Below are 25,106 nucleotides of genomic sequence, written 5' to 3'. Positions count from 1 at the left end.
CTTGTAGGGTTTATCTCCTGTATGGGTTCTCATATGTTTGGATAAGTCAGACTTGTGAGCTGTCCGGTACCCGCATTCCCCACACATGTAGGGTTTCTCACCGGTGTGTTTTGCTAGATGTTGGTTTAAATGAATTTTCTGTGCTGCAGAATAGTCACACTGGTCACACTTGTAGGGTTTTCTCCTGTATGGGTTCTCTATATGCCGGGATAAGTGAGACTTCCATGCCACCCTGTATCCACACTCCCCACACATGTAGGGTTTCTCACCAGCGTTATCCAAGTTGACTTGTTGTGCTGCCGCCTGGCCTTGAACATTGCTTGTTTTGCTGTCACAGTGGACCTGCGAAACCCCGGTGGGAGACCCATCACAGCAGTTCTGACCAACTCCGGTGGGAGACCCGTGTCTTGTCGCTGCCATGTTCAGCCTAATGAAAAAATTAAGAAATTATACATACATTATACATATACATATCACATGGCTTTAAACCCATCAAAGTGCAAAGTGATGGTGTTTTGCTTCGCTAGGCATCCACCCCCGCCGCCTGTCATCACAATTGGACCCTCCCAACTTGAGGTGGTACAGTCAGCACGTGTCCTTGGAGTTATCCTGCAGCACGACCTAAAGTGGACTGAGCATGTGACTACAGTTGTCGGCAGAGGGAGTAAAAGACTGTATGTGCTACGAAATCTAAAGAAGCATGGACTCGAGACAAGTGACCTCATACTCATCTTCATTGGTTTTGTTCGGCCCGTCCTCGAGTACGCGTGCGTGTTATGGCACCCCGGTCTGACTAGAGAACTGTCCCTGAAAATTGAACGTGTCCAGAAAAGAGCACTAAGGACTATACTGGGTAATGACTATACCGACTACCAATCTGCTCTGAACCTTACCGGTCTCAGCCGTCTTGACGCTAGACGACAGGAACTGTGCCTAAGATTCGCAACTTTACTTGTTAACTCTGAGAAGTACCGTGAATGGTTGCCACCTAGACGGGGTGATACTCACCTCAGAACTCTCAGAAATAGCAACTCTTTTACTCAGTACAAATGCAGAACTGCTCGGTATCAGAACAGCACGTTTCCCTTCTGCGTACGACTGCTAAATGATAACATGTAAATTTCCGTGCGGCCTCCATGTATATAAAATAGCTTATCTATAAGTAAAACGTTTTAAAATGTAGTCACCAATTGATTTTAATATATTGAATGATCGTACATTCCTGTTTTAATCTACGTGATAAGAATTCTGTATTATGTTGTCTAAGATGAACGAATTGTGAAAGAACCACAATTCAGCCTATGTAAGGCTGCCAGGGTTTTTATCCTCAATAAACCATTTCATCATCATCATCATCATCATCATCATCATTGTCAGAATTGTCAATGATAAAATTGGGTTTATAGAAAATTAGGTTTAAAGAGTTCTGACTTCAACAATTTTAACCTGATGCATAACAACATAACCCAGCATAATTCCTCCTCTCCGAAAGGAGGAGGAAAGCCCGCCTCACAACATTCTACAAAATAGTGCATAAAATTACTATGATCCCTACAGACAAACTGCTCAGGCCAGCTTAGGGGCGTACCCGAGGGAGTCATCAATATAAATTCCAACCCATACACGCACGTAGAGACGCCTATAAATACTCCCTCTTTCCCCGCACAATTCCACAATGGAACGCCTTGCCTGGCCCGGTAACCATGGCTCCCACCGTTGAGTCCATCCGGGCCAGGCTGGAGGCCTGCCCGCCTTAGACCAAGGCCTCCCCCCCCCCAAAGTGCCCCAACAGGGGCTATATGGGGGTATAGCCGGCAAAGATGAAGATGAATTCTAGCGTGTTGCATATTTTGCATTTAAATAAAGTTGCTGTTGCGACAAAATAAATGTTAGATCTTGATTATCACTCTCACTCACTCACTCACTCACCCACTCAAGATCACTCTCTCACTCACTCACATACTCACTTTCTCACTCACTCACTCACTTTCTCTCTCTCACTCACTCACTCACTCACTCACTCACTCACTCACTCACTCACACCAGAGCTTGCTCAAAATATTTCACTTATCAATTCTACAACTACAAACAATGGGTAAAATGGGAAGCTAGGCTGGAAAGAGAGTCGGCAGTATAGCCTATAGGTTTGGTCACCAGGCTTCTCTATTTACTGTTTTTACAAATCAGTTCTACGCGTTTCTAGATTTTGTAATGTACGCCTTGTGCGATTCCTTACAATACAATTAACATTTCCATATAATTTCACGTTCTCTAAAAAGGCCACTTTGCCTGATGCAAATCGACGTACATGTAAGTGGCGAGGGTTCAACGTAGGTTAGGTTTCGCCCTCCTCCCCCTTTAATTCAACAATATTTACATCCCGAAAATGTCTACAAATTTTCATCCTACTGCGGTTCTTCTTCCACAACAATGGTCTTAAACTATTCCCCTCAACACCAGAATACGTTTCTGTCCGTTTCTAAGCCTTACCTGCTTCCTATGACGGTTTTTCTCTTCACGTAAACCTGAACTCGGGCAGCTTTGTCCTTCCTTCGTCTCGTGAGGTCAGAGGTGAACGCCAAGTGGGTCAAAGGTAAAGTTGTGTGCCTGATTACCCAAGCAGTGCACTTGACGTCAGGTAGCACGTTACGCTTTCCTCATAATGTCAACGTTCTGCGTTCAAACCGACCACCTTATAACGTAACAAGCGTCTGACGTTTGTCTCTGATGTACCTTTAAAGAGATAATTTAAGGGAATGAATGTCAAGCCAAACTGTTTGGTCTGAATCTTGACTTCTGTGTTTTATGATCAACTCACCACCTCTGACAATATTCCATCCAAGAAAAAAAGCAATACAGAAGGAAACATTGTGCTCAAGGTTCATAACGATTTAATTGTGTTAGCGGAAAGTTTCTATAGATATATCTTCTAAAAGTAATACAAAACAAACAGGATTTTGAACTCATATCCAACAAAACGCCTACGTTTTCACAACTGTAAAATACTTCCTACTATTGGAAACTAAAGCAAGTCGGTCATTTTACACCGATGCTAATTAGCATAAAGATTTTACTACAAACCAAACGCTAGTTTCCTGTGTATATGTTAGTCAAAAGATATTATTGTGTCTGTAAGACATACAGGTAAACACTTAGACAAAGTGAAGTACATATGTACATGTATTAACAAGAAATCGAAGCTCCTTCAATCGAACAAACTCAACGTTACCTTCTACCTTTCAACTAACTTCTATACAACATAACGTGTACGTTTTCACAACTGTAAAATACTTCCTGCTATTGGAAACTGAAGCAAGTCGGTCATTTTACACCGATGCAAATCAGCGCAAAGATTTTACTACAAACCAAACCAAACGCTAGTTTCCTGAGTATATGTTAGTCAAAAGATATTATTGTGTCTGTAAGACATACAGGCAAACACTTAGACAAAGTGAAGGATTAACAAGAAATCGAAGCTCTTTCAATGGCTTCATTGATGCTTACAATCTCAACATTAGCTTCTACCTTTCAACTACTGTTTACAATCACTTAGCGATGTTAAATACTGTACATTTACATTATCCAATCAATACCAACAAATTTTGGTGTTCTACCACAAATTAAGTTTACTGTTCAAAAATTACAAATCTGGTTATCAAATGATGGATTCGTTTCCAAACTATACAGTTGATAGTTAAAGAAAGTATATTTGTCTGGCTAAGAATTATTCTTGTAACTAAACCACAGTTTTACAGTGATTAAAAATGCAGTGGACAAAAAGTGCCTATGACATTTCGTCAGGAAAAACTTGCATATTTGCAAATATTACTAGAAGCATATCTTATAATAAATAATGTAGTTAGCCTAAATGGTTTCAAAATTATTGTACTGTATCCGTAAGCTACATATAGTCTGAAGACAGAAAAACTATACTTAAGAGAAGATTATGCACATTAAATGTCACTACGAAATGGTCACAGTTGCAGAATTGGTGCCTCCGTGTGAATTCTTTTATGTCGAGTTAGGGCAGACTTAGTGTCTGCAGAATAGCTACACTGGTCACACTTGTAGGGTTTCTCTAGTATATATGGGTTCTCATATGTTTGGATAAGTTAGACTTTTGAGCAGTCCTGTACCCACACTCCCCACACATGTAGGGTTTCTCACCGGTGTGTTTTAGTACATGTCTGTCCAAATGAGCTTTCCGTGCTGCAGAATAGTCACACTGGTCACACTTGTAGGGTTTTTCTCCTGTATGTGTTCTCATATGTTCGGATAAGTGAGACTTTTGAGTTGCCCTGTACCCACACTCCCCACACATGTAGGGTTTCTCACCGGTGTGTTTTGCTAGATGTCTGTCCAAATCAGATTTCTTTGCTGCAGAATAGTCACACTGGTCACACTTGTAGGGTTTTTCTCCTGTATGGGTTCTCATATGTCGGGATAAGCTGGACCTGTCAGCTGTCCTGTACCCACATTCCCCACACATGTAGGGTTTCTCACCGGTGTGTTTTGCTAGATGTTTATCCAAATCAGATTTCTGTGCAGCAGAATAGTCACACTGGTCACACTTGTAGGGTTTATCTCCTGTATGGGTTCTCATATGTCGGGATAAGTGAGACTTCTTTGTTGCCCTGTACCCACACTCCCCACACGTGTAGGGTTTCTCACCGGTGTGTTTTGCTAGATGTGTGTCTAAATTAGATTTTAGTGCTGCAGAATAGTCACACTGGTCACACTTGTAGGGTTTATCTCCTGTATGGGTTCTCATATGTTTGGATAAGTCAGACTTGTGAGCTGTCCGGTACCCGCATTCCCCACACATGTAGGGTTTCTCACCGGTGTGTTTTGCTAGATGTTGGTTTAAATGAATTTTCTGTGCTGCAGAATAGTCACACTGGTCACACTTGTAGGGCTTTTCTCCTGTATGGGTTCTCATATGTATGGATAAGGTAGACTTGTAAGCCGCCCTGTACCGACACTCCCCACACATGTAGGGTTTCTCACCAGCATTATCCAACTTGACTTGTGTTGCTGCCTGGTCTTCAACATTGCTTGTTTTGCTGTCACAGTCGACCTGGGAAACTCCGGTGGGAGACCCATCACAGCAGTTCTGACCAACTCCGGTGGGAGACCCGTGTCCTGCCATTGCCATGTTCAGCCTAATGAAAGAAATTATGCAGATTAAGCGTTATAAGCTGTCAATGATAAAATAGAATTCATAGAAAAAAGCTTCAAAGAATTCTAACTTCACTAAGCTTTACAATTTTAACCTAATGCATTACAACGTAACCCAACATAATTCTAACGTGTTGTCTTTCTCGCATTTGAATAAATTTGCTTCTATGTTGTTACAAAATCATAATTTGAGATCTTACAATCTCTTACTCACACCACCAATCTCTTAAAACATTTTATATCACATTATTTATTACTTCTACGACTACGAACAATGGGTAAAATGACTTCATTCGCTAGGCTGGAAAGAGAGTCGGCAGTATAGCCTATAGGTTTGGTCACCAGGCTTCTCTATTTACTGTTTTTACAAATCAGTTCTACGCGTTTCTAGATTTTGTAATGTACGCCTTGTGCGATTCTTTACAATACAGTTAACATTTCCATATAATTTCACGTACGTATACTCTAAAAAGATAACTTTGCCTGATTCAGCATGACGTACATGTAAGTGGCGAGGGTCAAACGTATGTTTGGTTTCGCCCCCCTCCCCCTTTAATTCCACGATATTCACATCCCGAAAATGTCTACAAATTATCGGCCTACTGCGGTTCCTCTTCCACAGAAATGGTCTTAAACTATTCCCCTCAACATCAGAATACTTTTCTTTCCGTTTCTAAGCCTTACCTGCTTCCTATGACGGTTTTTCTCTTCGCGTAAACCGGAACTCGGGCAGCTTTGTCCTTCCGTCGTCTCGTGAGGTCAGAGGTGAACGCCCATCGGGTCAAAGGTGAAGTTGTCTGCCTGAATACCCACATAGTACATTTGACGTCAGTTGGCACGTTACGTTCTCCTCATAATGTCAACGTTCTAAGTTTCAAACCGACCACTTTAAGAACGTAACACGCGTCTGACTTTTGTTTCTGATCTACTTTAAAAGAGATAATTTAAGGGAATAAATGTCAAGCGAAACTGTTTGGTCTGAATCTTGATTTCTGTGTTTTATGATCAACTCACCACCTCTGAAAATATCCCATCCAAGGAAAAAAAGGCAACACAGAAGGAAACATCATGTTCAAGGTGCATAACTATTTAATAATGTCAATGGAAAATATCTAGATACATCTTTGAAGAAAAACTACAACTACAAAACTGGAAATTTACTTGTATACACTATCGTCTACCTTTTCACTGGCGTAAAATTACTTCCTACTTTGGAAACTGAAGCACATCAGTCATTTCACATCGATACAAATTCATACCATTAGCTTTTGGGTTTTATCCTAACAAACTTTAGTAGTTTAAAGAGATGATATTAGTTACAAGACATAATTGTGTTTGTAGGACATATAGGCAAACACTTCGTGACAGAAACTACTAGTAGATACACAGGAAATCTAAGCTCGTACACACACAACACTAACGTCTACATTCCAACTACTGTGTACAAATACAGCACTAGTGTCTACGTTTCAGCTTCAACTACTGTATACAATCACTTACCGATGTTAATTACTGATTATGTATATGTACATTATCCAATCAATACTATAACGCTTACTATTCTCACTCTACAATTCTAGATAGCTAAAATAGATTTTGATATCTCATATTACAACAAACCGAAACGAAGACTTCTTCTTGTACCTAAATTATAGCCATAACTTAATTAGATATTAAAGTGCCTACTTTGCCTACTTGCAAACATAATGTATATTATCCAATCAATACTATAACATTTACTATTCTCACTCTACAATTCTAGATAGCTACAATAGATTTTGATATCTGACATTACAACAAAGTAAATGGGCTACTGAGCGAAACTAAGACTTATTCTTGTACCTAAATTATAGCCATAACTTAATTAGATATTAAAGTGAACAAGTATAGGGCTTTTTCTTGGGAAAAACCTTTGCCAACTTGCAAACATCATGAATTCTTACAGAATATTCAGCCTAAATGTTAATGAACATAACTGTCATATACCCTTAAGACTAGTATCAAAATATTAAGTAGTAAAAACTGTAGTTAACAGCAGACTGTTCGTACTAAATGTCACTACGAGATGGTCACAGTTGCAGACTTGGTGCCTCTGTATGAATTTTCATATGTCGAGTTAGGGAAGTCTTAGAGGCTGCAGAATAGCTACAATGGTCACACTTGTAGGGTTTTTCTGATGTGTGTGCACTCATATGTCGGGATAAGGTAATCTTTTGAGTTGCCCTGTACCCGCACTCCCCACACATGTAGGGTTTCTCACCAGTGTGTTTTGCTATATGTTCGTCCAAAGCATATTTCCATGCTGCAGAATAGTCACACTGGTCACACTTGTAGGGTTTTTCTCCTGTATGGGTCCTCATGTGTCGGGATAAGTTGAACCTTTGAGCTGTCCTGTACCCACACTCCCCACACATGTAGGGTTTCTCACCGGTGTGTGTTGCTTTATGATCATCTAAGGTGGACTTCCGTGCAGTAGAAAAGTCACACTGGTCACACTTGTAGGGTTTTTCTCCTGTATGGGTTCTCATATGTCGGGATAAGTGAGACCTGTCAGCTGTCCTGTACCCACACTCCCCACACATGTAGGGTTTCTCACCGGTGTGTTTTGCTAGATGATTATCCATATGTTTGTCATCGGCATGTTTTGATAGATGTTTGCCCAAAGCAGATTTCCATGCTGTAGAATAGTCACACTGGTCACACTTGTAGGGTTTTTCTCCTGTATGGGTTCTCATATGTTTGGATAAGTCAGACTTGTGAGCTGTCCAGTACCCGCATTCCCCACACATGTAGGGTTTGTCACCGGTGTGCTTGACTAGATGTTGGTCTAAATTGTGTTTCAGTGCTGCAGAATAGTCACACTGGTCACACTTGTATGGTTTTTCTCCTGTATGAGTTCTCATATGTTGGGATAATGTAGACTTGTAAGTCGCCCTGTACCCACACTCCCCACACATGTAGGGTTTCTCACCAGCGTTATCCAAGTTGGCTTGTGCTGCCGCCTGGTCTTCAACATCGGTTGTTTTGCTGTCACAGTCGACCTGGGAAACCTTGGTGGGAGACCCATCACAGCAGTTCTGACCAACTCCGGTGGGAGACCCGTGTTCTGCCGTGGCCATGTTCAGTCTAATTGGAAAAAAAATATTCGAAGTGTGAAAAACTGCAAATGATAAACTTGACGGTTGAAAAGAGAGTCGTTATTATAGGTTTGGTCTGGTCTATCCGGACATTCGCTGTTTTCACAAATCATATTTTCTAGAATTGTAATGCACGTCTTATTGTTGGTTTCTTTTTCTTTAATACCCACGATCATAATAAAGATCATTCTGACATACTCATTTGCACCTGACTGAAGTGAGGAAAGGCGTGAACAGTGCCTTTCTCAAGGGCACATGATCAACTTGGCAGTCCAGGCAAGACCTCTAGGGGTTTTTTTTTTTATTGAAACATATAGTGACAAGACGTGGTGGCGACACACTCAAGTTACACTTATATTCATGTCACCTCCAGACAACACATATCATCAAATGACGGAATTCGCGGCGAATTGGGAACATTTCCTGTCATGATTGATGCCGAAATAAAACTTATAAAATACTGGCACCGTTTGGAAAATTTACCCGAAGACGCTCTACTCCACGAGGCATACAATATTCTACATTCCGCTGATTCTGACTGGGTAAATCATATACACGACATCCTTAATTATAACGGTTTTGGATATGTATGGAAAAACCCCAGGTTGTATCACGTTAACATGTTTGCAGATCAATTACGACGTCGTTTACAGGATATTTACATCCAAGAATACCATACTTCTGTTCAAAACAATTCAAAACTTTCTGTCTATTCGATGTTAAAGACGAGGTACGGACAAGAAAATTACCTTTCTGAAATACACAATTTTGAAGTTCGTAGATCGATTACAAAGATGAGAATTTCTTGCCATAAAATTGAATATAGAATTAGGAAGATATAAAAAAATTCCTCGCGACCAGAGGTTTTGTCCATTCTGTCCCAATGATATTGAAGATGAACAACATTTTATTTTGAATTGTACACTATATAACGATAAACGCACAAAGCTGTTCAACCTTCTCTCCGCCTGCTCAACAGAATTTGTTACATTTCATGCTATAGATAAATTTAAGTTCATCCTAGAAGGCAATAACCCTTACTGTGTACAAATAGGTAAATATATCAAAGAATGTTTAGACCTTAGAACAAGTAGTATTAGTTGACCCACCTATTGTTCTGTACGTAGGATATTTTCGTTATACCCATGTATAACTGTCTGTATATCTACATGTCTTTGACCTTACAAAAGTCGCTGTACTTTTTGTTGTGTCAATAAAGTTCTTCTTCTATTACACAAGACAAGCAAAGCACGAATTAAAATATAGAAATTGAATACAATAATCAATCAATGAACAAGTGAAACAAATATATAACTACTGGCAGGACTGATTAAGATATTACAAAAAACAATTGGATTCTAACAAAATGTCTGTACATATAGTAATATTTGAGAGAAAAGAATTGAAGAACCTCTTAAAATCATCAGAAAGATCATCCAAGTCAGTAATGAAGCCAATCAGTGTTTTCAAGTTGCCAAAAAGGGCATTTCGCTGTTGAGTGTAGTTGGGGCAGTGTAACAAAAAGTTACAGAACCTCTAAGTCGTAATACGCTACTCTCATTACGCAACCCCATATTTTTGCGATTCTTTAGAATCATTTTTGTTTTCTCTTTAGAATTCAATTAACATTTCTCTATTTCTAGAGTGTGCGGAACAAAACAGCTGAACTGGCGACAGTAGTTGACACTTACAAGCCAGATATAGTAGCAGGTACAGAGTCATGGCTCAACCAAAACATAACAAGTAGTGAAATATTCCCCAGCAACTACATAGCACACCGGAAAGACAGACAAACTGGCCAAGGAGGTGGTGTATTTCAGGCCAACAGAGATGATCTAATTGTTACCCATAGGCCAGACCTTGACACAGACTGCGAGGTTCTGTGGACACAAACTCAACTTGCAGGAAGGAGACCACTGATAATAGGTACATACTACAGACCCCCATCAGACCAGGGCAATAGTCTGGATGAACTTGACAGGTCTATAGGTAAAATGGGAGCAAAAATAAACTCTGACAATGTGATCATTCTTGGCGATTTCAACACCCCTGGCATCAAATGGGATACTACTGTAGCTGACAACAGTCAGGCCTACACAGGCCAAGCAGAGAAACTACTAAACCTAATGGATAACCACGGGTTATTTCAAACAGTCCAGGAACCAACTAGAAATGGTAATCTCTTGGACCTGGTCTTAGTTAATAACCCCAACATAATTGAGAAGACCACAGTAGTCCCGGGGATAAGTGACCACGACATGGTTCTAGTGGACGTTAACCTGGCGCTGAAACAAAACAGGAAACCTAAGAGAAAAGTGTACATCCGCACAAAAGCCGACGAACCAGCCATTAAGAAAGACCTAACGGATTATGCAACTAACTTTCACAAAAGAACTCAGGATATGTCAGTTACACAGAAGTGGTCAGACTTCAAAGACAAAATGAAAGACACGATGAACAAGCACATCCCAAGTAAGATAACATCAAGCAGATACAACTTGCCTTGGTTCAACAGAAACCTAAGGAGGCACTGTCGTAAGAAGCAGCGGCTCTATAACAAAGCTAAGAAAACAGGCCAAGAGGAAGACTGGAACAAATATAAGAGAGTTAAGAAGGGAGTTCAGAAAAGCATAAGACAAGCACACTCTAAATACGTGGCAGACATACTGGGAGAAGCTATAGTTGACAAACCCAAAACATTCTGGTCGTACATAAAAGGACTGAGGAAAGACCTTGTTGGGGTAGCACCCCTAAAGGTGGGAAATACCATCATCAGTGACAGCGGGAAAAAAGCAGAAGTACTCAGTTCACAGTTCAAAAGTGTTTTCACAGAGGAAGACATCACAGATATGCCAACTCTAGGTCAGCCCTGTACTCCTCCAATGGAACATATAGTAGTTTCTACTGATGGTGTCGAAAAAATGCTTCAAGGTCTCAATCCCTCTAAAGCATCCGGACCAGACCAAATACCACCGTGGTTCCTCAAGTTGACAGCTAGTGAAATCGCGCCTGTTCTAACCAATATTTTCCAACACTCGCTAAACACTGCAGAAATCCCTAAAGATTGGAGGGATGCAAATATATGCGCCATCTTTAAAAAAGGAGATAGAGCGGTCCCCAGCAACTACAGACCTGTTTCACTGACCTGCATATCCTGCAAACTACTTGAACATATCATCCATAGCCAAATCATGAAGCACCTAGAAAGTTACAGTATATTAACGGATTACCAGCATGGATTCAGAGCCAAACGATCCACAGAAACACAGCTTATACTAACAGTCCATGACATAGCTGGCGCACTAAACAGTAAACGGCAGGTAGATTTAGCAATACTTGATTTCACTAAAGCCTTGATAAAGTCCCCCATGGCAGGCTCATCTCAAAACTGGAGTATTATGGAATCCAAGGCCCTACGCTGAATTGGTTAAAGGCTTTCCTGACCAACAGGGAGCAAACAGTAGTGGTTGAAGGGAAGGCGTCGGCTCCAGTTAAAGTAGCGTCTGGGGTCCCTCAAGGAACCGTCCTGGGGCCATTGCTCTTTCTCTTGTACATAAATGACCTACCAGATCAGCTTGACTCAAATGTGAGGTTATTTGCCGATGACTGTCTATTGTATGTAGAGCTTTCTACACAGACCGACTCACAACTTCTCCAAAAAGACCTGAACACCCTGGAAGAATGGCAAAGCAAATGGCTCATGCAGTTTAATCCAGAAAAATGCTACATTATGCACATAACAAACAAACGAACACCACATGCAACTAGCTACCAGTTTTGTGGTCAGGCTTTAGCAACCACAAAAATCCATCCGTATCTGGGCGTCACGCTAACAAGCGGACTGAAGTGGGGTGCACATGTTAATAATATCACAACTAAGGCGAAACAGACATTGGGATTGATTAAACGTAATCTGTGGGCATGTCCAGCGAGAGTAAAATCACTTGCATACACGTCACTTGTAAGACCGAACCTAGAATACGCTGCGACAGTATGGGATCCATATACAAAGAAAGACAAAGACAAATTGGAAAGGGTACAGAATCAAGCTGCAAGATTCTGTATGAACAACTATGTAAGAGGTGCTAGTGTCACGGAAATGAAAAGAAACCTACAGTGGACCTCACTTAAAGACAGAAGAAAGATGTCTAGGCTATGCATGATGTACAAAATGACTAATAAACTGGTGGATGTCCCAACTACTAAGTACCTAATACCAGCCCAGAAGAGAACAAGAAATAGCCACGCATTCAAGTACCAGAGTTATCAACCAAGGATTGAGGTGTTCAAGAATTCATTCTTTCCTAGAACTATCGCAGAGTGGAACTCACTGTCACCAAGTACAGTAGGGGCACTGTCAATAGATAGCTTTAAACAATGTCTAGAGCTAGAAGTTCAAGGGTTAGGTGGAACAAGTCGATCGGTGTAATATAGCCAGCTGCCGCCGCGCCGCGTGCCTGCGAAGCTGGTGTGTTACGCCGAAAGGCGGTTATACCGGCTATACAGATACAGATACAGATACAGATNGGGAGACCCGTGTCCTGCCATTGCCATGTTCAGCCTAGACGAAAAAAACGAAGAAATTATACAGATTAAGCGTTATAAGCTGTCAATGATAAAATAGAATTTATAGAAAACAAGCTTCAAAGAATTCTAACTTCACCAAGCTTTACAATTTTAACCTAATGCATTACAACATATAACCCAGCTAACGTGTTGTCTTTCTCGCATTTGAATAAATTTGCTTCTATGTTGTTACAAAATCATAATTTGTGAGATCTTAAAATCACTCACTCACAACACCAATCTCTTAAAACATTTTATATCATATTATTTATTACTTCTACGACTACGAACAATGGGTAAAATGACTCCATTCGCTAGGCTGGAAAGAGAGTCGACAGTATAGCCTATAGGTTTGGTCACCAGGTTTCTCTATTTACTGTTTTTACAAATCAGTTCTACGCGTTTCTAGATTTTGTAATGTACGCCTTGTGCGTTTCTTTACAATACAGTTAACATTTCCATATAATGTCACGTACTCTAAAAAGGTCACTTTGCTTGATTCAGCATGACGTACATGTAAGTGGCGAGGGTCAAACGTATGTTTGGTTTCGCCCCCCTCCCCCTTTAATTCCACGATATTCACATCCCGAAAATGTCTACAAATTATCGGCCTACTGCAGTTCTTCTTCCACAGAAATGGTCTTAAACTATTCCCCTCAACATTAGAATACTTTTCTGTCCGTTTATAAGCCTTACCTGCTTCCTATGACGGTTTTTCTCTTCACGTAAACCGGAACTCGGGCAGCTTTGTCCTTCCTTCGTCTCGCGAGGTCAGAGGGGAATACACTTTGGGTCAAAGGTGAAATTTGTTAACCTGATTACCCATGTAGTACATTTGATGTCAGTTGGCACGTTACGTTTTCCTCATAATGTCAACGTTCTGCGTTCAAACCGACCACCTTAACAACGTAACACGCGTCTAACTTTTGTTTCTGATCTAATACGAAAGAGATAATTTAAGGTAATAAATGTCACGCCAAACTGTTTGGCCTAAATCTTGATTTCTGTGTTTTATGATCAACTCACCACCTCTGACAATATTCCATCCAAGGAAAAAAGGAACACAGAAGGAAACATGTTCAAGGAGATATTATACATCATGAGGGAATAACTACTATTTGTCTATCAATGTGTGCTATATAATCAGTATCGAGGTAGAGGAGCTATAGTTAAGATTCTACGTACAAAATGTCACTACGAGATGGTCACAGTTGATGACTGATTTATTGATTAAAACATTTTGCAGCCCGGAGGCTGAATTGCATGTTTCCTTACATCAGTGTCCACCTTAACAACTTTAAAATATTCTGCTAGCTAAGAATTCATACATAAAATTGAGTGGCGACCTCTACATATATACATCATAAAAGACAATACATTATTTGTTTACGTTAACTCATTTAGGAGTTTTACTATATAGGGCAAGGGGCTCTTGGAGTAGCGCTTCGTACGTGCTAGAATTGGGTCGAAGTTGTTTTTTTGCCTTGTTTTGACTCTGCATGAATTCGGATATGTCGGGATAGGGCAGCCCTGGAGGCTACAGAATAGTTACACTGGTCACATTTGTAGGGTTTTTCTCCTATATTGGGCTCTCATATGTCGGGATAAGCTGGACCTGTCACCTGTCCTGTATCCACACTCCCCACACATGTAGGGTTTACTCACCGGTGTGTTTTGCTTTAAGTTCATCTAAAGAGACTTTCTGTGCTGCAGAATAGTCACACTGGTCACACTTGTAGGGTTTTTCTCCTGTATGGGTTCTCATATGTCGGGATAAGTGAGACCTGTCACCTGACAAATCATATTTCCGTGCTGCAGAATAGTCACACTGGTCACACTTGTAGGGTTTTTCTCCTGTATGGGTTCTCATATGTTGGGAGAAGTAAGGACTTGTTAGCTGTTCTGTACCCACACTCCCCACACATGTACGGTTTCTCACCGGTGTGTTTAACTACATGATTGTCCAAACTGGATTTCTGTGCAGCAGAATAGTCACACTGATCACACTTGTAGGGTTTTTCTCCTGTATGGGTTCTCATATGTCGGGATAAGGTAGACTTTTGAGTTGCCCTGTACCCACACTCCCCACACATGTAGGGTTTCTCACCGGTGTGTTTTGCTAGATGTAGGTTTAAAGAAGATTTCCTTGCTGCAGAATAGTCACACTGGTCACACTTGTAGGGGTTTTCTCCTGTATGGGTTCTCATATGTAGGGATAAGGTAGACTTGTAAGCTGCCCTGTACCCACACTCCCCACACATGTAGGGTTTCTCACCAGTGTGTTTTGCTAGATGTAAGTCCAAAGAGGACTTGTGTGCTGCAGAATAGCCACACTGGTCACACTTGTGGGGTTTTTCTTCCTGTATGAGCTCTCATATGTTTGGATAAGTCAGAATTTCTAGCTGTCCTGTATCCACACTCCTCACACATGTAGGGTTTCTCACTGGTGTGTTTTGCTAGATGTTGGCCCAAAGCAGATTTCTGTGCAGCAGAATAGTCACACTGGTCACACTTGTAGGGTTTTTCTCCTGTATGGGTTCTCATATGTCGGGATAATTTAGACTTGTAAGCCGCCCTGTACCCACACTCCCCACACATGTAGGGTTTCTCACCAGTGTTATTCAAGTTGACGTGTGCTGCCGTCTGGTCTTTAACATTGCTTGTTTTGCTGTCACAGTCGACCTGAGAAACCCCGGTGGGAGACCCATCACAGCAGTTCTGACCAACTCCGGTGGGAGACCCGTGTCCTGCCATTGCCATGTTCAGCCTAATGAAAAAAGTTGACGAAATTATACAGATTAAGCGTTATAAGCTGTCAATGATAAAATAGAATTTATAGAAAACAAGCTTCAAAGAATTCTAACTTCACCAAGCTTTACACTTTTAACCAAATGCATTACAACGTAACCCAACATAATTCTGACGTGTTGTCTTTCTCGCATTTGAATAGGTTTGCTTCTATGTTGTTCCAAAATCATAATTTGAGATCTTACAATCAATCACTCACACCACCAATCTCTTAAAACATTTTATATCATATTATTTATTACTCCTACGACTACGAACAATGTGCAAAAATGACCCCATTCGCTAGGCTGGAAAGAGAGTCGGCAGTATAGCCTATAGGTTTGGTCACCAGGCTTCTCTATTTACTGTTTTTACAAATCAGTTCTACGCGTTTCTAGATTTTGTAATGTACACCTTGTGCGATTCTTTACAATACAATTAACATTTTTATATAATTTCACGTACTCTAAAAAGGCCACTTTGCCTGATGCAAATCGACGTACATGTAAGTGGCGAGGGTCGAACGTATGTTTGGTTTCGCCCCCCTCCCCCTTTAATTCAACGATATTCACATCCTGAAAATGTCTACAAATTATCGTCCTACTGCGGTTCCTCTTCCACAGAAATGGTCTTAAACTATTCCCCTCAACATCAGAATACTTTTCTGACCGTTTCTAAGCCTTACCTGCTCCCTATGATGGTTTTTCTCTTCACGTAAACCGGAACTCGGCTCGGGCAGCTTTGTCCTTCCTTCGTCTCGTGAGGTCAGAGGTAAATTGTACGTGGGTGAAAGGTGAAATTGTTTGCCTGATTACCTATGTAGTACATTTGACGTCGGGCGGCACGTTATGTTTTCCTCATAATGTAAACCTTTTACGCTTCAATCAGATCACCGAAAAAAAGTAAAATGCGTCATTTTTGCTGTTCTAATATTAAATAATAAATGAAAAGAAGATAAAAGCTGACTAGAAAGGTAACATTTGCAAAGCAAAGCATAATGTAATGTTTACCTTCAGACATAGTCTGCTCTGTGAATTCTTACTCAAACACATTTATGTATATATGTTGACAGCAGTCTAAATCCCTTCTGATATAAAATTGCAATATGACATACACCAACACTAGTTACCATGGTGATAGACTGTCTGGCCCAGGTCATTGAAATTTGTGTTTGGAGAAAAGGAAACTGAAGAAAACAAGATGTTTTTCTTCCGTAAACATAATAACAGCCAAACATGTTTTTTCTTAATGTTGATTTTTATGTTTTGTGATGATTTAACAAACTCCACCATTGCAAATAAAGGCAAGAAAAGCATTATCTTGAAAGTATCAAACGATTTAATTATTATAACTACATCTCCAAAAAAACACAAACAGCATACTTGTATACAACACAACGTCTACCTTTGTAAAGCTGTAAAATTACTTCCTACTTTGGAAACTGAAGAACATCGGTCGATTTACACTGATGTAAATCAGCGTTAAGATTTCACTATGAACCAAACGCTAGATTACTGAGTTTATATTAATCAAAAGATATGATTGTGTCTGTAAGACATACAGGCAAACACTTAGACAAAGTGAAGTGTTAACAAGAAAGCGAAGCTCCTTCAATGGCTTCATTCAAACAAACTCAACATTAACTTCTACCTTTCAACTACTGTTTACAATCACTTACCGATGACAGGAACTACTAGTAGATACACAGGAAATCTAAGCTCGCACACACACAACACTAACGTCTACATTCCAACTACTGTGTACAAACACATGTAGGGTTTCTCACCGGTGTGTTTTGCTAGATGTAAGTCCAAAGAGGACTTGTGTGCTGCAGAATAGCCACACTCGTCACACTTGTAGGGTTTTTCTCCTGTATGGGTTCTCATGTGTTGGGATAGGTGAGACTTTTGAGTTGTCCTGTACCCACACTCCCCACACATGTAGGGTTTTTCACCGGTATGTTTTTCTAGATGTTTATCCAAATCAGATTTCTGTGCAGCAGAATAGTCACACTGGTCACACTTGTAGGGCTTTTCTCCTGTATGGGTTCTCATATGTATGGATAAGGTAGACTTGTAAGCCGCCCTGTACCCACACTCCCCACACATGTAGGGTTTATCACCAGCATTATCTAACTTGACTTGTGTTGCTGCCTGGTCTTCAACATCGCTTGTTTTGCTGTCACAGTTGACCTGAGAAACCCCGGTGGGAGACCCATTACAGCAGTTCTGACCAACTCCGGTGTGAGACCCGAGTCCTGCCATTGCCATGTTCAGCCTAATGAAAAATGAAATTAAAAAGATCAAGCTTTAAATGCTGTCAATAATAAAATTGGCTTTTTACAAAAAAAATTCAAAGAGTTCCGACTTTAACATGCTTTACAATATCAACATAATATATAACAACGTAACCCAACATAATTTCGACGTGTTGTCTTTCTCGCATTTGAATAAATCTGCTTCAATGTTGTTCCAAAATCATAATTTGTGAGATCTTACAATCAATCACTCACACCACCAACCTCTTAAAACATTTTATATCATATTATTTATTACTTCTACGACTACGAACAATGGGTAAAATGACTCCATTCGCTAGGCTGGAAAGCGAGTCGGCAGTATAGCCTATAGGTTTGGTCACCAGGCTTCTCTATTTACTGTTTTTACAAATCGGTTCTACGCGTTTGTAGATTTTGTAATGTACGCCTTGTGCGATTCTTTACAATACAATTAACATTTCTATATGATTTCACGTACTCTAAAAAGGCCACTTTGCCTGATGCAGCATGACGTACATGTAAGTGGCGAGGGTAAACGTATGTTTGATTTCGCTCCCCTCCCCCTTTAATTCAACGATATTCACATCCCGAAAATGTCTACAAATTATCATCCTACTGCGGTTCTTCTTCCACAGAAATGGTCTTAAACTATTCCCCTCAACATTAGAATACTTTTCTGCCCGTTTCTAAGCCTTACCTGCTTCCTATGATGGTTTTTCTCTTCACGTAAACCGGAACTCGGATAGCTTTGTTTTTCCGTCGTCTCGTGAGGTCAGAGGTTAACTTGATCTGGGTCAAGGGTGAAATTGTCGGCCTGATTACCCATGTAGTACATTTGACGTCAGTTGGCACGTTACATTTTCCTCATAATGTCAACGTTCCTTGTTTAAAACCGACCACCTTATAACGTACCAAGCGTCTGACGTTTGTTTCTGATCTACATTTAAAAGAGATATTTTAAGGGAATAAATGCCAAGCCAAACTGTTTGGTGTGAATCTTGATTTCTGTGTTTTATGATCAACTCACCACCTCTGACAATATTCCATCCAAGAAAAAAGGCAACACAGAAGGAAACATTATGTTCAAGGTACATCATAACGATTTTATTGTGTTAGCGGAAAATTTCATGGATACAACTTCTAAAAGTAATAAAAAAACAACCAGGAACTTTTACTCGTATACAAAATAACGCCTACGTTTTCACATTTATAAAATACTTCCTACTGTTGGAAACTGAAACAAGTCGGTCATTTTACACCGATGCAAATTAGCATAAAGACTTTACTACAAACCAAACCAAACGCTAGTGTCCTGAGTATATGTTAGTTAAAATATATCATTGTGTCTGTAAGACATACAGGCAAACACTTAGACAAAAAGAACTACTAACAAGAAATCGAAGCTCCTTCAATGGCTTCATTCAAACAAACTCAACATTACGTTCTACCTTTCAACTACAGATTACAATCACTTACAGATGTTAAGTACTGTACATTTACATTATCCAATCAATACCAACAATTTTTGGTGTTCTACCACAAATTAAGTTTACTGTTCAAAAATTACAAATCTGGTTATCAAATGATGGATTCGTTTCCAAAATATATGATTGATAGTTAAAGAAAGTATATTTGTCTGGCTAAGAATTATTCTTGTAACCAAACCACAGTTTTACAGTGATTAAAAATGCAGTGGACAAAAGTGCCTATGACATTTCGTCAGGAAAAACTTGCATATTTGCAGATATTATTAGCATATCTTATAATAAATCATGTAGTTAGCCTAAATGTTTTCAAAATTATTCTGCTGTATCCTTAAACTTAATATAATCTGAAAATAGAAAAACTATGCTTAAGAGAAGATTATGCACATTAAATGTCACTACGAGATGGTCACAGTTCCAGAGTTGGTGCCTCCGTATGAATTCTTTTATGTCGAGTTAGGGAAGACTTAGTGTCTGTAGAATAGCTACACTGGTCACATTTGTAGGGTTTCTCTCCTATATGGGTTCTCATATGTTTGGATAAGTCAGACTTTGGAGCTGTCCTGTACCCACACTCCTCACACATGTAGGGTTTCTCACCGGTGTGTTTTGCTAGATGATCGACCAAACTGGATTTCTGTGCAGCAGAATAGTCACATTGATCACACTTGTAGGGTTTTTCTCCTGTATGGGTCCTCATATGTTTGGATAAGTCAGACTTCTTTGTTGTCCTGTACCCACATTCCCCACACATGTAGGGTTTCTCACCAGTGTGTTTTGCTACATGTTCCTCTAAGTGAGATTTCCGTGCTGCAGAATAGTCACACTGGTCACATTTGTAGGGTTTCTCACCTGTGTGTTTTGCTAGATGTTTGTCCAATGTAGCTTTCAATGCTGCAGAATAGTCACACTGGTCACACTTGTAGGGTTTTTCTCCTGTATGGGTTCTCACATGTCGGGATAACTGAGACTTGTAAGCTGCTCTGTACCCACACTCCCCACACATGTAGGGTTTCTCACCAGCGTTATCCAAGTTGACTTGTTGTGCTGCCACCTGGCCTTGAACATCGCCTTTTCTGCTGTCACAGTCAACCTGGGAAACCCCGGTGGGAGACCCATCACAGCAGTTCTGACCAACTCCGGTGGGAGACCCTTGTTCTGCCATCGCCATGTCCAGCTTAAAATGAGAAAATGGAGAAATCATGGACATTTGCAGAAAACAATGTATTTTCCCAATTAGATTGAAACGTAATTTACAACAACTCAAAAATTGATATGTACAAGGATATAGTCTTTGCAACTCTTAAATTGGGCTCATATTCTGTTTGACAAAATACATGTACACACACACACACACACACACACGCACACATGCACACACACACACATGCATACACACACATATAGTACACACAAACACACACACATGCACGCACACACACACATGCACACACACACGCATACACACTCACACACACACGCATACATGCACACACATACACACACACAAACACACACACACATACACACACACACACACTCACATATACACACACGCATACATGCACACACACATATAGTACACACAAACACACACACATGCACGCACACACACACATGCATACACACACACGCATACACACTCACACACACACACACGCATACATGCACACACATACACACACATACACATACACACACACACACACACACAGATACACACACACTCACACATACACACACGCATACATGCACACACACACACACACACACACACACACATATATACATACACTCACATACATGCACACACACACACGCACACGCACACACACACACAAAGAGTGCCTTTCCCAAGGACACAGGGTCGGTGACTTGGCAGGATTCGAACCCCAGACCTCTTGGTTCTAAGCCGATTAATGCCCAGCCGAAAATACGCTACACAACCCCACATTGCGTTTCTTTACAATCCAGTTAAAATTGCTGTTTTTCTATACCATTCCATGTCCTCAAAAAAAATGTCACTTTGCCTGATGCAGCATGACGTACTTGTACTAGTACGTGGCGAGGGTCGAGAGTATGTTAGGTTTCGCCCCCCTCCCCCTTTAATTCAACGATATTCACATCCCGAAAATGCCTACAAATTATCACCCTACTGCGGTTCTTTTCCACAGAAATGGTCGTAAACTATTCCCCTCAACATCAGAATACTTTTCTGTCCATTTCCAAGCCTTACCTGCTTCCTATGATGGTTTTTCTCTTCACGTAAACCGGAACTCGGGCAGCTTTGTCCTTCTGTCGTCTCGTGAGGTCAGAGGTTAACTTGATCTGGGTCAAGGGTGAAATTGTCGGCCTGATTACCCATGTAGTACATTTGACGTCAGTTGGCACGTTACGTTTTCCTCATAATGTCAACGTTCTGAGTTTCAAACCGACCACCTTAACAACGTACCAAGCGTCTGACTTTTGTTTCTGATCTACTTTAAAAGAGATAATTTAAGGGAATGAATGTCAAGCCAAACTGTTTGGTCTGAATCTTGATTTCTGTGTTTATGATCACCACCTCTGACAATATTCCATCCAAGGAAAAAAAGGCAACACAGAAGGAAACTTTATGTTCAAGGCATTACACGATTTAATTATGTCAATGGAAAATATCTAGATCTAGATACATCTTCAAAAAAAACTCCAAAACTGGAAATTTACTTGTATACAACCTGTAGTCTACCTTTTCACTGGCGTAAAATAACTTTCTACTTTGGAAACTGAAGCACATCAGTCATTTTACACTAATACAAATCAATACCATTAGCTTTTGGGTTTTATCCTAACAAATCTTAGTAGTTTAGAGAGTTGATAGTTACATGATATATTTGTGTTTGTAGGACATATAGGCAAACACTTCGTGACAGGAACTACTAGTAGATACACAGGAAATCTAAGCTCGTACACACACAACACTAACGTCTACATTCCAACTACTGTGTACAAACACAGCACTAATGTCTAGCTTTCAGCTTCAACTACTGTTTACAATCACTTACCGAAGGCAGGAACTACTAGTAGATACACAGGAAATCTAAGCTCGTACACACACAACACTAACGTCTACATTCCAACTACTGTGTACAAACACAGCACTAATGTCTACCTTTCAGCTTCAACTACTGTGTACAATCACTTACCGATGTTAATTACTGATTATGTATATGTACATAACACTTACTATTCTCACTCTACAATTCTAGATAGCTAAAACAGATTTTCATATCACATATTACAACAAAGTATATGGGCTACTAAGCGAAACTAAGACTTATTCGTGTAACTAAATCATAGCCATAACTTAATTAGATTTTAAAGTGAACAAGTATAGGGCTTTCTCGTGGAAAAACCTTTGCCTACTTGCAAACATCATGAGTTCTTACAGAATATTCAGCCTAAATCTTAATGAACATAACTGTCATATATCCTTAAGATTCGTATCAAAATATCAAGTAGAGAAACTGTAGTTAACAGCAGACTGTGCGTACTAAAAGTCACTACGAGATGGTCACAGTTGCAGACATGGTGCCTCTGTGTGGATTTTTATATGTCGAGTTAGGGAAGTCTTAGAGGCTGCAGAATAGCTACACTGGTCACACTTGTAGTGTTTTTCTTCTATATGGGATCTCATATGTTGGGATAAGTGAGACTTGTAAGCTGTCCTGTACCCACATTCCCCACACACGCACACAGGTGAAAAACCTTACAAGTGTGACCAGTGTGACTATTCTGCAGCACAGAAAAAAACTTTGGACAGACATCTAACAATGCATGCTGGTGAGAAACCCTACATGTGTGGGGAGTGTGGATTCAGGGCAAGTCTAAAGTGCCACTTATCCCGACACATGAAAATCCACACAGTAGACAAGCCCTACACAAGTGTGACCAGTGTAGCTATTCTGCAGCACGGAAATCTCATTTAGACTATCATCTCACCAAGCACACCGGTGAGAAACCCTATATTTGTGGCGTGTATGGATACAGGACAGCTTACAAATTCAAGAGAACCCACGTAAACTCTGGAGATGTGGCCAGTGTGACTATTCTGCAGTAGACAAAGCTCACAATGTCTCAACATGAATTAAAACATTAAACTCTATTTGAATCTGTTGCAATCACTATAGGTGCTGTCTGCTGTGTCTATGTTAGGCCCAGAAGGCCATAGTCAATTCAGTGTTCTGGTTGTACTAATTTATCATTGTCATTGTTTATTCACCATGTATCTTAATTTTATTGTTTGTATGTGACTTTCTGTATATTATCTTTCATATTAGATCAGAAACAAAATTTAGACGCGTGTAAGGTTGTTAACGTGGTCGGTTTGAAACGTAGTACGTTGACATTATGAGAAAAGCGTAACGTGCCAGCTGACGTCAACTGTACTACATGGGTAATCAGGCGGACAACTTCACCTTTGACCCAGACCGAGTTCACCTCTGACCTCACGACACGAAGGAAGGAACAAAGCTGCCCGAGTTCCGGTTTACGTGAAGAGAAAAGCATCATAGGAAGCAGGTAAGGCTAAGAAACGGGCAGAAAAGTATTCTCATTTTGGGGGGAATAGTTTGAGGTCCTTTCCATGGAAAAGGATCGTAGTAGAGTTGTAGTTTATAGGAGTTTTGCTTGATATGAACAAGGTGGAAATTAAGGGGGAGGGGGGCGAAAATTATGCAAACATAGGCTGGACAACTAACCTGTTTTTGTCCCCGTTTCCAACCGGTTTACCGTCTCTGGGGCTACCATAATGCGGCAGGCGAGCTTTCTGCTTTAGGGTGAAAAACTTGAATCAGCGAGTTTTACTAGAATTTAAGTAAGGAAAATTATGTTCCATTGATTTCTAACAGTCTTATGAATTATGATGACACCAGGACGCTACAGCATTTTTACTAATTTTTAGCATTTTTTGGGCGGGAAGGGAGGTGTTTTTTATCCTTCCATATGCATCCGACCAGACACATACAAATGTAATGTAGTTAGATCACATTCTTAAAAATCATTCAGCCCTGATTTTTTATGAATTTTCTGTTTCAAACAGGAGAAGAGAGATGGACAAAACCCAAACCTCTACTCGGAGAATTAACAGTCATATCAATATACAACTACATTTTATACGCTACATTTTTTTTGGTGGTGGTGTTTGTGTGTGTGTGTGTTTCATTTCATATATGCATGAAGCCAGACGCATAAAAATCTAATGTAGCTAGGGTTTCACATTTTGAGAAATCGCTCAACCTTGATTCATTCTGGAATTTTGCTTCTTTCGGCCCAAACAGGGAAGCGAGATGGACGAAACTGAACATGGAGACAAACCCTTGGAGAGCGAGGAGAGCAGTTTTAGGACAACTCCCGAGTCTTGTTTTTCTGTGAGCCATACAGGAGAAAAGTCTGAGGAAAATGCTTCATCCCAACATCTAGCAAACCACACTGGTGAGAAACCCTACATGTGTGGGGAGTGTGGATACAGGACAGCTAAAAAGTCTGACTTATCCCGACATATGAAAACCCATACAGGAGAAAAACCCTACAAGTGTGACTATTCTGCAGCACAGAAATCCACTTTGGACCTTCATCTAACAAAACACACCGGTGAGAAACCCTACATGTGTGGGGAGTGTGGGTACAGGACAGCTG

At 40.3% G+C, this 25,106-nt stretch overlaps 2 protein-coding genes and 1 long non-coding RNA gene across 3 annotated transcripts in view; all 3 read right to left on the bottom strand.

The window, feature by feature from the left end:
- Positions 1–3,492: 3,492 nt before the first annotated feature.
- Positions 3,493–21,705, bottom strand: LOC109480867 (zinc finger protein 761-like). The gene is made up of 6 exons (XM_019783198.1): positions 21,667–21,705; positions 20,344–20,607; positions 7,805–8,042; positions 7,457–7,765; positions 4,731–4,857; positions 3,493–4,649 (listed from the first exon to the last, which is right to left on the bottom strand). Exons 2-6 carry the CDS (start codon positions 20,599–20,601, stop codon positions 4,079–4,081), a joined length of 1,503 nt encoding a protein of 500 aa, XP_019638757.1. The 5' UTR covers positions 20,602–20,607; positions 21,667–21,705; the 3' UTR covers positions 3,493–4,078.
- Positions 12,846–15,626, bottom strand: LOC109480868. The gene is made up of 3 exons (XR_002140863.1): positions 15,494–15,626; positions 13,578–13,667; positions 12,846–12,876 (listed from the first exon to the last, which is right to left on the bottom strand). It is a non-coding gene; the product is annotated as an uncharacterized LOC109480868 (long non-coding RNA).
- A 3,336-nt stretch (positions 21,706–25,041) lies between the features above and the next one.
- Positions 25,042–25,106, bottom strand: part of LOC109480866 (zinc finger protein 525-like) — a 1,036-nt gene continuing 971 nt past the window's right edge. Inside the window, exon 3 of the mRNA XM_019783197.1 lies at positions 25,042–25,071. Within this exon, the coding sequence (XP_019638756.1) occupies positions 25,042–25,071 (30 nt within the window). The remainder of the gene's footprint in view (positions 25,072–25,106) is intronic.

This window comes from Branchiostoma belcheri, unplaced genomic scaffold, assembly GCF_001625305.1.
Source record: "Branchiostoma belcheri isolate BF01 breed outbred unplaced genomic scaffold, Haploidv18h27 scaffold529, whole genome shotgun sequence".
Taxonomy (NCBI): domain Eukaryota; kingdom Metazoa; phylum Chordata; class Leptocardii; order Amphioxiformes; family Branchiostomatidae; genus Branchiostoma; species Branchiostoma belcheri.
The sequence above is the reverse complement of the archived record's forward strand: the minus strand, read 5'-3'. Positions and strand labels throughout refer to the sequence as shown.